This window comes from Pseudomyrmex gracilis, unplaced genomic scaffold (assembly GCF_002006095.1).
Source record: "Pseudomyrmex gracilis isolate BER0280 unplaced genomic scaffold, ASM200609v1 scaffold_72, whole genome shotgun sequence".
Taxonomy (NCBI): Eukaryota; Metazoa; Arthropoda; class Insecta; order Hymenoptera; family Formicidae; genus Pseudomyrmex; species Pseudomyrmex gracilis.
Genome location: NW_018020656.1, coordinates 576,006 through 590,036, shown reverse-complemented (window position 1 = coordinate 590,036; position 14,031 = coordinate 576,006). Strand labels below are relative to the sequence as shown.

Here is a 14,031-nt window from a genome sequence, read left to right as displayed (position 1 = left end):
ATATATATATATATATATATATATACATATATACACAATAATAATCGTTCGAGAGAATATTCAGCTGCGCCACAATTGCAACCTCGAAATTAGCAAATCCCCGCGATCGTTAAAATCGGAAGATTAAAGGATAATTCATTCTATTATCGGGGATTAAATCGATATCGAATGTAACTTCATTTTTATGTAAGAGTCGGAATTAAACTCTCCAAGAGTAACCGCGACATGTAGCAAAAAACTTATTCATCTCCGATTCCTTGAGAACTCGAGAGTCTTGTAAAGCTGCCGCTCGCCTATTAAAGCTCATTTCTGTGAGTTAATAAGTTTTTTTGTTTTGAGTTTTGAAGAATACTATTGTTAGTTTTTGTTAAACGCAACTTTGTATAAATTAAATTTCGCCAATTTCCATCGAGTTTCTTCACATTTCTCTATTGTTGCGAGTTCTTCCGAGAAAAACTGAGCTGATTCGACGAAAGAAAACGTTCGAGAGCAGCGTGCGAGCGGAGACGATCGGCGAAGACCGCCAACACGCCCACGCGCGCGCGTTCTCTCGCACTATCATCACCGCGAGTCGTTACGAAAATGTCAAAAAGCCGGATCGCGAAATCGTGAATCTCTCACCAGCGGCGGCGGCGGCGGCGGTGAAAGGGCGCAGCTCCCGTATATGAGCAACGTAACGTAGCTCTAATTACGTACGATAAAAGTCGAAACGGATGGTTATACCACTCGGGGAAATCGAACGACTACCCTCGATTCTTGCGATTGCGGACTCGCAATCTCGCGCTCTCTCAATTCCTCCGACGATCTCGAGAAATGCGTCGTCGCGTAACTCCTCGACGTAATTCGTTTCAAGGACTGTGCGATGTGTTGTGCATCGGTGTAACAAAAAACTGAATCGCGGCGAGTATGTTTGTAAATCAGCTGACTTTTCGACACCAAATGTCAGGGTTGAACGAACAGTTTTGAGACCAAGTGTGTTTTGGTATTGCAACTATGAGAAGAAAAAAAAATAGGCTGCTAAATGTTAATTGTATTCGTCTAATTTTCGCAACTTGATGTAAACTTTTTCACACGCAATAAATTTAATTTAGAAAATATAAGTAAATTGGTCAAGGCGTCTCTTCGCAATAGATTTTTTTTCCAATTTTTTTCACAGGGGAGTAAAATGAATAATTTATATCAAGATGCAAATCTATAAGCGTCTTGGATGAATTTGTGAATTAAAATCAATTTGAATTGCCAGGTGTGTATTAAATTTACACGTTTAAAAAATTCATTTGCATTCATCGGCTCGTATCGATTTTAAATCTATCTGCTGGTTGTAAATAAAAAATGAGTTGCAACAAACATGCGAAGACGTGGCACTAACAGTTTCCGGAAATGTTTTCAGATTAAAAAAAAAAAAAAACAAGCAGTAAGATAACGCGATGTGTTGCTGAGAAAAACAAAACAACTAATGTGCAAATCGACTTCGGCGAATCTTGCGAGAGAAATCGTTTACGAAGCCGTTTTACAATTTGTCGCTACGCTCATTGTGCTTTTCTCGGTAATCTAATCGCGGATTTACGATCTGGCAACAATCATAAAAGTCGAAAGTAGCCGATAGCGATCGCAAAGGTCAAGCTCGTGGATTCAGCGCGTTGTTGTTGCAAAAAGAAATGGATAATGTTTCGATATGCGCGCGCGCGATCATTGCGCGCATATCGAAACGAGATTTGTCCCGTCCCCGAACGCGAAGTTATTTCGATTTCCAGGAATGTGTGTACGACGCGAGATGATGATGATGCGCGAGCAGTGTGGTGTACTGCGCAATAATCTTTTCGATTTCTGCGATTTCTGAAAACGGCAAGTTGTTTTCGCCGTGCTCTTACAACATGACGTTACACGATGATGTCACAAATGACCTAAAAAAAAAAAAAAAAGAAATGCTCGACCGTAAGATTTGCAAAAAAGATGGAAAGATACAGAGGAAAAGAAAGTGTTAATTAAATTAAACGAGCGTATCGCGCGATATTTTTTAACAAAGCAATTAAAACACATACGTATGCAAACGCGCAATTTAAAATACTGATACAAGTACATGAGACTGTTACATCACATATTATAAACGTTCGTACGTAGTGTAAGACGTACATATGTGCGAGCGAAATAAACACGAAATGTCACAATCAATGAAATATACACAAATATTGTATGTCGTGTGTCTGTGTGTGTGTATTCACGCGCTGCGGGATTATCATTTGTATAGGAGAAATTCAACAAGCGGCTTATCAGCGACTTGACACGAGCGCATAAAATATGCGCTTCCCGTGTACATGCATTATCCTAACGCACTATCGTGCTACGTGTCGCGGAGGTTATGAATGGTGCGAGGAAATCGCCACCGCAACGTTACACCAGCCGCCGTAGCGCGATGCGGCCTGTAATCGACCTAGACATTGCATCCCTGCACGCATCCGACGGCCGGGCCCGATGCACTTTGCTCCACTTCGCAGAATCGCGATCGAATGAACGTCAAAGCGTTTCCGTCGCTACGTTTCAACTCGATATAGAGAAGCAATATCGAGTTTATATTCGCTAAATGCAACGAACGCACTGATAAATCATTACATATTTTTGCACTCGTCATCGTCGCGAATAAAGCAACTTCGAAGTGTTTCTATTATTTTATATTGACACGTCAAATTGTTGATAGATCGTGTGTCTTTCTTTTGTCGAGAGATATTAGGTCTACGTGTCACGTCATAGAAGAGATTCGAGTTTCTGCATTGTTGGTTTTACTGAAAAAAAAAAAGAAAAAATTTTAAATAAAATTACAGCTTCCACAAAGTTTTGAAAGATAAATGAAAAGAGCCGAGCGCGCTGGTTTTTTGCGCAAGTGTCTATTCGTAATCTTCTTCAAACGTGACACTAAGACACTCTGACCTTTGAGTATTTGGTCTTCAGTAAAAAAAAAGTAATAAAATTCTTAAAAGAGATGAATCACTGTCAAATTGAGGATATTGTATCAATAAAACGTTAAAGTTAAAAATAAAGAGGATCGTTGAAATACGTCTTTTGATAAAAACCGCGACGATTAGAATTTTTTTTTCAATTTACAACGAATCTCTCTCCATCTCTCTCTCTCTCTCTCTCTCTCTCTCTCTCTGAACTAATTTCTCGGAAAAGAACGCGGACCGGATGTAACGAGAAATATGCCAGAATCAATCTCCGATCGTTCACGTGGCCGGACGCGAGGAGGAGGAGCGGAGGTGGAGTAAGATCGGCGAGTGTGNGAGNGNNAAAAAAAAAAAAAAAAAAAAAAAGAGAAATACGAACGGAGTCTCCACTCCTGATTCATCTCGGACATTTTTCCGAAGATGCACTGGTCAGAAGAAGAAGTGTATTGTGAAGAGAGGGCAGGGATGACCCCTTTCACTGCACCACGTTGGCATCGTCGCGTATATAAAGAGCCGAAGCGTCTGACGAAGAAGCACAAGTACCACCAACCCATCTGCATCTCAAGCAAGCTCTTCTGATCGTCGGCGCTTACTGTGACAGAGAGATTATGTATACTATTAAGGTAGGTGTGCGCGCAACACACGCAACTCGCCGACACCTCGCGACACGGGCGCGCGATAGTCGATTCTCGTCTCTATCTCTCTCTCTCTCTTTCTCTCTCTCTCTCTCGAGATTACTCGCTTCCGACGGAGCTGTCGGTCTCTTATCGTCCGCGCGTACATACGTACCTTCTTTTCGCCGTGAGTAAACGTCGCGCAAACGAGAGACAGAACGGGTCGTTCTCGCCTCGGAAATTTCGACTCATCTATCATGCGCGCTTGAACCGCATTCGCGAGAGAAACGACGCGCGTTAGGTAACGGACGAATGTCAGGTCCCTCCGGGGCCAAAGAGATGTCCCGCTGTCACGTGATTAGCGTAAGTCGGACGCCCTCAGATCTCGCTCGCTCGCTCGCTCGCTTGCTCGCGTGTGCGATTTGTCGGCTGCGAGATGACATTTCGGTGAGACGACGTTCGCGACGTCGCGTTGCGCAAGTTTTCATTGCGCGTTTCTCTTTTCATGTTGTGTGTGTGTATATACACTTGTGTAATTAACGCCGAACTCTGCCGGAAACGCGCAGCAAGGCGACGGACTTTACGCAACGGGACTAAGTCTGGCCGCGATAAACTTATCGGTTGTTAATTAAACGAAAACGGTTTTACGCAGTTTCGAAAACGCTTGCGTGTGATATTTTTGTATCTCGCGTGAAGAAAAAAAAAAAAAGAGTCAGACGCAATACTTGTTGTGTGTCGCGAGATCTTGTTCGCGCTAAAAATATTCGCTATCGGTCGAACGCGCACACTCAGAGATAACGCGCGTGTGAGTCTCATAATTTCGAGGGAAATTGGACGCGTACGCGACGGGACAGCTCGTTCGCAAATCGCTCGTTTCGCGCATTGCGTGTAGTTACCGATAATGGGCGGAACGTTAGATCGCTTTTTCAGCGAGTTATATCGCGAGAAAAGAGACCTCCCGCGCATTTATTCGCGTCTAGCCGTTCTGCGCTTCGGGAAAATAAATTTAAACGCCATTCGGATCTTCACTTTGGCGCGCGCGCGCGCACACACGGCTTCGATATCAGCAGAATTTTTCACGAGAAGCCGTTCGCGGAAATGAACCGATAAACTTTGTGCGACTTCGGCAATTTTTCCGATACGTTGTCGTATATTAAGTAAATATGAAATACGCCGTACGCGCTATCGCGCAAAGAGCAAGAGACCTATCGCCTATACCGTAGTCTCGCGCAACATATATCGCACACACACACACAAGAACGCGAATCCGAAGAAATTCTTTAAAACTCCGAAATGACTCCGTTCGACGTTCGGTGAAAATATGCCGGCGCGTCTTTTCACATAAGTCACATATTCCGCGCGTATATTTTTCTCTCGCTCTTGCGCTCGTGCGAGTACAAATATCGAGTAGAAAAATATGTTGCGCGCGAATATCGCTGGAAGTATCTCAGTATTTAGCGGAAACGGCTTGTATCGCGCGCGCGCAAAAAAAAAAAAAAAAATAGACATTTCACAAATTCGCGCGCACCCATCTCACGAGAGATACGCGCGCGGCAACCAGGACCTCATCTCTCGCATTCAGCGCGAGAAATCCCCCGCGTTGGATTCTGTACAAGACACGTGAGGCGTGAGATTAGAATCAGACAACCAGATTTAATACGGCATAATAATGAGGATGTTAACGCTCGTCGTGAATTCCCCAATCGAGATTGAATTAAGCGACGCTTAGTAGACGAACTTTAAAACTAATAATAATAATAATAATAATAATAATAGCGCATTCGTCGTTGCACTTACAAGCGTCGTCATCTCGCGCCACTTGTTGTCGCACATGACTCGCGCGGTTTCTTCATCCTTTTTTTGCAACGCGCCACCGTCGTCGTGCCGCTTCTTCTCCTCCGCCGTCTAATTCGAGGTTGTTGTGTTGCTCCTAATGATCCCCAGTTTATGCCAAGACGCGACGACACTCTAATGTGTCCCCGATGCGGGACACGCGGCTTCGTGGCTCGTAAGAGGGTTGCGATTGTAATAACAATTTCAACAGACAATATCGTTTGTAAATACGCTACGTGCGTCGTTCGCGATACGTGGCGCGCGCATAAAATATGAAATTGCGGAATATAATTGCCGATAATGAATGAGAACACTTGAGAGACGAAGTTACGTCATCTTCCTTACGAATGGTAATATTCGCGCGTCTCTCTCTCTCTCTCTCTCTCTCCGTTTTAGAACTTCGACACGCGTCGAGGCGACCCGACTCGAAATTTGCGAGATGACACATTTATCGCGTTACCGCTCGTGTGATTAATTATTAATTACACGAATTATCTCCGACAAAATATGTATACAGACATTATTTGCTCCCCGCTCGCGTTATTGAGGTGAACATTTTATTTACATCGCATTTACGTTTGGAAATGTAAATTCCCAAATACGCATCGCGTTTACGTGTGTATTTGCGCGCGATACATTGCGGAACGAGCGATTTCGCATAGGTATTCCGCGGTATACGAAACGGAAATGCACATCCGTGCGGCATTCCTGCCTCGACGTCAGGAGAGCGTCATTGAAATCGGAATCCTCAATGTCAGCCCCCCATCGCGAGCGCGTATATAGGAAAGTAATATCGGCGATACGCGCAAAGATTTCCACCTCGCCGCGATCTCGCCGCTAATAATATTTTATTATTTTCCAACACGATCGGTTTCCCCTTCGCGAGAATATTACTTCGCGCCAGTGGTTGTCAGTTATTTTTATACGAGATGCAAGTCTCCCGATTATCTCGATTGTTACAACAAATTGAACCTTCAGATAAAACTCAACGGGATTCTCGCCCGAGGATGAAACTTCGATCGCATTCACGTTCTGTTTGACGAAAGATCGAAGTTACTTTTCAGCTTTACGGGTTACATATCGCACGATCTCTCCCACTGTGCTAACGCGCGACTTCGTCAAGAATTGCTTCCTAACCCGCTGTCTCTTTTATGTGGAAGAGACAAATTGCGCATTGTTTTCGTCTCTCTCTCTCTCTCCATAATTCGCGGCGGTTATTGCACGTCACGCAGAAACCGGCGGCTCGACACGACGCCGTCATTAAAACGCTGTAATTTTCGTCGCTCTCTGCCGGCAACACGCGGCAAGATTTACCTCGTCCCGGTCTCTTAATAACGGGCTTGCCCGATCAATTAGCATTCTTTTTTAGATAACGATTTGTTTGCCGAGATAAAGATTACGCGACCACGAGGCGTGAAACGATCCCGCGATGTTCGCAACCGATCTCGGAGAGAAGAAAAAAAAAAAGAAGAAAATCAGAGATGCGCCTTTGAGCGGTGTGTGTGCCTTGAGAAACGCGTCTCGTAACAACGCGATCGTTAACAAACGTCGGCCTTCTGGCTCCCTCGAAATCGCGCGCATATCGAGAGGCAATTAACCGATCTCCGGTTGACTGGCTAACGGGAAAGGAAATGTCGATCCCCGATATCGGACGTGTTTTGCATAAGTAGATTTCTTGCGAATGAAGAGACTCTCGCGCATTATCTGACACACAGAGAAGGGGCTGGGTAGAAGTTGCGCTCCTCGCCGTAAAAGTATCGATCTTTCTCCTCTTGCGGTGGAGATGAGAAAAATGAAAGTATCAAACTTTACTCTCTTGGCTTGGCGAGTTTTTGCGAAACAATTTTAATTGCTCCCTCGAACTCTTATTCGCAAGAAAGTACGATTTTAATCTTTCCAAGAGAGAAGATATTGTAACGAGGATGCGATTTTAAATTTGAATAAAAGAACTTTTTGAAGAAGACAGTCGCACGTGTCGCGAACCGTCAGAGAGAAGCGATTTCCGAGAAAGATTTAAATGAATCATTCCGTCGCTTTTACATTTTGACGGTGGCCAAATTGCGCGAGTATGTGCGCGCCTTTCCTATCGGTTGATTAACGCGGATGAACGAGAGAATCACGAACTATTGTAAATTACACGTGACAGCTCCGGAGCGAGCTCTTTAATCGCTCGTTGCTCGATTAACGGGAAATCAATCGAAACGATTCTACTGATGCGCGCGTTTTGTTCATCGCGCGCGTGCGCTCGTCGGGTGTTTTGATCAAAAAATCTGATCCGACTCGGCTCGCAAATCCGCAGAGAGACCCGTTTTATTATTAATTGAAATTGACCGCGTGAACGGTCAAAATTTGCGAATCCGCGCGGACGAAAATGATATCTTTCGCACGGCGGGCGTGACGCGAGTAACACCCTCGCGTCGATTGTTCGATCTGTTTTAATTTTATTTGACAGTTCCCGTCGCGCTTTGTCGCCAAAAGTGCGCGTAATGCAATTACGCGAAAAAATTCCAAGTTCAAAAAACAAAAAACAAAAAAAAAAAAATAGAGGCGCGAATATCGCGAAGCGATTGACATTTTTGACATTCCGGTTAGACAGAGATCCGGACGAAGTTCGAGCGTGACGTTCACTTCATGTGGAGAAAAACGGGGCGCGCGCGCGAATGCTCGACACCACTTTCGTCCTGTCATTACACGCCGTATTTCATAATGTCATTTGCAACTGACGTAACCGCGCCGTGCAGTTTCTAAGCATTATCGTCCTCGAGTTAGATTGCCCTTTGCAACCGTGCCCAGCCACGTATATATATATATATATATACACACATATATATATACACACAGAATCGACCTATTTCGCGTGTACTTTCACGAATTCTATGAATATTTGAGCGAGCCGAAAGGTTTTGTTCGAGGACCGGCTACGACCCATTGTTGTGTGTGTCGAATCTTACCTTTTATTCTCTCTCGCGACACGAACTCGAAAGTACGCCTAGGCGCAATCTCGATCGCAATCTTCCACTTTTGCATCGCGAATTATCGGTGTAATACCGATGAAATTCGAAGGATTCTTCAAAGAGTCAATGGGGGGGTTTAAGGTCGTGTCGAGAAAGGTGAACGCTTTTTCAGCGTGCGACTAACAAGTGAGACGAATTCTTTGTTTTCGTTCATTTCTCCGCGCGAAAGAATATATTTCACGGTTTTCTCTGTAATATACGGGTTACCCGTCGTCGGGACTACCGTGAAGATTATTTTCGTTTTCGACGCGATAATAAAACGTCGCTCGCGCGCATTTACGGTCCGCCAGCATTGAGACATTAAACCGACATTACGCGCGCGCGCGCGACGTGAGGTAACGGCGAGATTTTTCGCGCTCGCGAAGCGCGATGAGTTTAAATTCCGCAAGTTCCAGCTGTGACAAAGCGCCGCTCTATCAACGGAGACCTCGCGTTCTCATTGACGATGGAACTTTATTTTAAATATCTCGTTTATTTAGAGGATAATTTTTAATATAGAAGAGATTTTTTATTATAAAACAAAAAATAAAGTGTCGCTAAGTAACTCCCTAATGTGGAAAAATTTGTTAACAGGTGTTAGTGGCGGTCGTACTCTGTACGACGGGTACGTTAAGCGCACCACAAAGACCGTCAGGTGGCGCGGATAAGGATGCGGTAATTACCTCTCAACAATTGGAAGTCAATTTCGACGGCAACTACGTCAACAAGTAAGTGTATTGCAATATTTTTTTTTTCAACATATTTTTAATGTATTTTGTTGTTCTTTTTTATATTCAAAAAATAATCGTCGGGATTTGTTAAACGAGCATATAACCATGTTGGATAATCGTCTTATCGAGATCTTTTTCCAACGATGAAGGAGAAGTCGCACCGTCATCGATACATCCGTCGTCATTTTAGCAAATCAATAACATCGTCTTCGAAAAAAAAAAAAAAAAATCTTTGTAACATTTGCGAACGTGACGCGCGTTACACCCACAAAAACATTCGCATCCTTTTCGCCTACCGCGGTCGTAAACAGACGAGGAAGACAATGGAGATACCGGGAGAAGGTCGGCACCTGCGTAATATGCTCGCGCAAAGATAGCCGATGACACCGGCTTATTCGCGCGACTGCCAATTGTCGCCCACGACTGTTTGTCTACTGCATAACTCCTATTGTTATGTGACGCGAGTGGGAGGAGTTGCGGCGCTACCGCGCTTGAGAACTTGTCTTCTCTGTGATGTGTCTGTTTTTCTTCTTCACACCTCGACTCACCCAAAGTCTGTTTAAATCCACATTTCTTCATGCGAATTGCAAATTGCATTCCTCGAAATTCCATCGCGCGCTGTAGTGACAATACGATTTGTTGGCTATGTTACAGCTCGATTGAGTTACTAAAATGTCAATTTATTCGTACAGAGTAACTTGACTTTTTTTTTATCAGCAGAAACGCACTCTTCGATAAAGTTAATCAGAGAATTTTTCTGTTGCGCGACGTACGTTTCATATGAATTATAATTTTTAACATGTTTTATACTGCCGCGTATAAAAGCGAGTAACGAGAAAGATATTTTTACATTTTGTTTGTTCTGTGTAATTTGTTTTATATCGATTTCGCTCGTTTCTCTCGCGCAGCTTCGAGACTAGCAACGGTATTAGTCATCAGGAGTCGGGCCAGCCGAAAAATGTAGACAACGAGACGCCGGTGGTCTCGCAGGGACAGGATTCGTACGTGGCGCCGGACGGCCAACAGGTCAGCATCACGTGGTTAGCAGACGAGAACGGCTTCCAAGTGCAGGGCTCGCACATCCCCACGGCGCCGCCCATCCCGCCGGAAATCCAAAGGGCGCTCGAATGGAACGCCGCTCACCCCGAGGAAGATGACGGCGGTCAGAGACCACCACCGGGAAGAGGTGAGAGAAATTCGCGTTAAAATGAGAAATATAATGAAAAATTTAATATCTTCGAATTCTCACATTCTGAATTATTTTTTGAAATTTTATTTTTAAGTTTCGCTGAATATTTCGTTGCACAAGTGCGACACACACGCGCGCGCGCTTTTAAATTATATTTCACACACGAATGTGCTCAACGCGATAAAGAGACGCGCGCGCGGCATTTCCCACAAATATATTTGCGTAAATAAATCCTTATGTGCAACGCAAAACTAAATAAACAAATTTCTGTTTAACGACATACTTTCGCGAAACAATGTTGGCGAGAGCGTAAATATCATGCGAAACAATGCGCAATATTTCGCGTGTTCGGGAAATGTAATTAGCAAAGATTAATAATCACAACACACAAAGTCGTTCTCCCGCGACTTTAATTTGGACAATGTGTACTTGCGGCACTTGCAATCCGCGAGGGAGATGTTATTCGTACAATCGTGTGTGAGACACAATTGATGCATCGTAGAAATGAAAATTCTATTAAAAAAAAAAAAATTCTTCCGTAAAACCAGAAGTTTAATTGATTTCGTAATTGGAAGAGTTCGCCTTTATCCGGAGTAGACGGTTTGATAAAGCACACGGATTTTTCTGCTAAAATTTGGTCGTCGCGTACATGTACGTCTGAGAGGGAGAAAAAAAGAGAGAGAGAGAGAGAGAGAGAGAGAGAGAGAGAGAGAGAGAGAGCGCATTGACATTAATCGAATTACATCGCGCACGACGAAACGCACACGACTTTCGAAGATAAAGTGGCGGTAAAAAAAACGGGAACAGATCCCACGCGTCGCGAAAATTTGATTTACGTACATCGGATGATTCTCAATCGCCGCGTTATATCGCGGTAATCCGTTTTGATTCAAGCAACCATTTAAATCTTCCTGTGCGTTAAGTGACGTTCTCTCATTCCTCTGTGTGTTTCTGACAAACCGGTGGCCAGAGAGGAGTAAATCAGTTTACTCAATCGTTGTCCGCGCAGTCGACGGCGGCTCACGAGACCCCGCTCTGTGGCCGTCGTTTAATTCACTTTGGAACCCGAACTCGAAATTGAAATTGACCCTCGCGAATCCGGGCGGTTCGCCCTCCTCCTCCCTCCCCTCACCCCGTACCGGTGAACCGAAAATATCTTTGTGGCGACCGCGCGCACAGGGAAACGAAAACAATTTCGACGTACGTTAACCGCTTTTAAAAGATAAAATCGGGTTACTTCGTATATAGAGAGATACGCGCCGTCGACGCCGGAAGGCTCCATATTTCGCCGATAATAGCTCTGTCCGAATCCATCGCCTGCAATCCGGAACGGATCCTTTTAACAAAGTGAGACACATTGAGAGTTAACGGCGGGAACACCCGCAATTGCGCAGTTTTTTCTATTCTGAAATATCTAAAAAAATTCTCTCCCTTTCTCTCTATTTAACTTTAACCACACACGTGACCCGAAACATTTCCTCGTATTGTTTAATATTTTATAGTTGTTTATATTTATGGATACTATGTTTTATGGTTAATACACCCTTGTATATAAACTTTGATTACATTGCATCCCCATGGATTTCCACCCAAGCGCGTGCTTGCACACATATATATTTTATGTATGTTATGTAGAATAAAGCGTCCCCGTCTCTCTTTCTATCCACTCGTAACCGGGTTACGTCGATCCTAAACCACCCCGTTTCTTTGTTAAATATTTCAGACACTGTCCCTCTCACCGGTATTTCTTTCTGTTGCAGGTTAATCAGTCCAACTTTACCTCAAACGTGACCTGATTCCGAGCCAGCTTGCCATGGATAGAACCGACCCCGAGCTTTCGACGCAAACACATAAAAATAAATATAGTGTGGTATATTAATCTAGGATATACACAAAAAACAAAAAAAACGTAACACACACACTTGTAAGACAAGGCATGAGACAACGGTATTTAATAAGCTATATACTATCGCGATATAAATTCTTTATCTTACCTGTATAGATGATGAAACAAACAAAAAAAAATAAATAAAGCGCACTGTTCAGCAGTTTCTCGAGGAAGGCGCGCCCGTGCCCGATGGCGCGCGCCCGTCCCGCCTCCCGTACATTTGTAAGAAACGAGAACGACACGCGCGTTGTCGAACACGCTTGCACGCGTCGTCGTCGATCGTTAATAGTATATATGTATACTTAACTTGTGATTTTTGTATATAAATAAAAGCGTTTTGCCCAAGTTGGAAATTTTATTGTTATTTCATGTAATCTCAACGCTTTACCCTTCTCAACTCCATTGTTCTATCTCGTTTAACAATAATTCTGTATGTGTGTGGGTGTGTGTGCGCGCTAATAATATAACAATATAGTTTTCCAATTAATTATTTAACTGGCAAAAAATATATATGCATATATATATATATATATAAATTAAATTACTCGTTACATTGTTTATCTCTCTATTAATCGATCAATCGACGAAATAAATACAAAATTTATATTGTAAAAGCTTTATTTTTGTTATTTCGTGTTCAAAACTTATCATTTTAAATATTTTTATAGACATTTTTTATTTTGTTGCCCAGAGTTTATTCCAAAATAAAAATTTTATCGAGTCTGAGAAAATGAGGCTCTCTTTGTAAATCAGTCCATCGAATAAACTATTTCCACCTTTGTTGTATTTTTACGAGATTCTTATTTCCTTCCACGCTTGATAACGAGGGCACGTACTTTCAAATATATTATTTTGATACTTCGAATCTTTAAAATTGGCGAGTCTATAAAATTGGTGTATACACAAATAATCTCGCGAATACAAGAAAATCGCAGAGAATAAGCTGCGGTCTTTACGTTTTGCACACCGGCCGTAAACTCGAAACGACAGAATGCAAATAATAGCCACGATAGTACGCGTGAAAAATGTTTCCTCTTTCGTGCCGCGCGCTCGCTCAGCCACGAAAAGGTTAAAAAGTGCGCGAGCGCATCTTCCCGCCATCGTCATTATGCAATTTCGCTTCGTGTACATTTTCAGTCTGCTTATCTTGCACTGAGTAAATGTTAATATTAAAATGCCTCCGCTTTAATATATAGGCAAAAGTTTGACGTATCTCACGACGCGTACAGCAAAAAAGTTGTTTTAACACTTATAATGTTTATTAAAAATCAATGACTTTTACAAACATATTATTATATCATGTGAAATGTGTCGGGAAGAGACCTCCGTGTGATTTTACTCTTGTATGACGATTAATTCACACGAAACAGATTGAGGAAAGATCGATATAACATGCTTGTTGAAAGTATTAAATATTACGCTAGAAATATATATATATATATATATATATATATATATATATATATCACAAGTGTCTGTAAATAAAATGTAGAATATGTTGAAGTATATCACATTTATGTGTCGTCGACACGATAATTCAATGATTTGTTACAAATTTGCATTGTACAAGTAATCTCTCGAAATACATGATGAATTTTCGAAATATATACGATTCCAACTCTTCCAAGACATTTCGCGTCACATGCATTGGCACCGTTTCTAATTTTCATAAAATTTGCACGGTCGCGCGGAGATTCAATTTGATTTACTCAATTCACGAGACTTCACTACCGCTTTCATGCAATCCTATATTTTACTGAAAGTTTTTATCAAAAAAAAAAAAAAAAAGAATCCGACAACGACAGTTTAAAGTTAATTAATGGCTTAATAAAACGCGCGGCTGC

General features: G+C 42.6%; 2 protein-coding genes across 2 annotated transcripts in view; one reads left to right on the top strand and one right to left on the bottom strand.

The window, feature by feature from the left end:
• Positions 1 to 8,966, bottom strand: part of LOC109854733 (maf-like protein CLL_A0561) — a 17,024-nt gene extending 8,058 nt beyond the window's left edge. Inside the window, exon 1 of the mRNA XM_020428147.1 lies at positions 5,351 to 8,966. Coding sequence (XP_020283736.1) covers positions 5,351 to 5,386 — 36 coding nt within the window. The 5' untranslated portion in view covers positions 5,387 to 8,966. The remainder of the gene's footprint in view (positions 1 to 5,350) is intronic.
• On the top strand, positions 3,457 to 12,324 carry LOC109854735 (endocuticle structural glycoprotein SgAbd-1-like). Its single transcript, XM_020428149.1, has 4 exons — positions 3,457 to 3,562; positions 8,974 to 9,107; positions 10,019 to 10,296; positions 12,060 to 12,324. Exons 1-4 carry the CDS (start codon positions 3,548 to 3,550, stop codon positions 12,062 to 12,064), a joined length of 432 nt encoding a protein of 143 aa, XP_020283738.1. The 5' UTR covers positions 3,457 to 3,547; the 3' UTR covers positions 12,065 to 12,324.
• Positions 12,325 to 14,031: the final 1,707 nt, after the last annotated feature.

Bases quoted from the DNA above. Each gene is read 5' to 3' on its own strand.
- LOC109854735 (XM_020428149.1), top strand. The intron at 9,108-10,018 runs GTAAGTGTATTG...TCTCTCGCGCAG, and splicing joins GACGGCAACTACGTCAACAA to CTTCGAGACTAGCAACGGTA.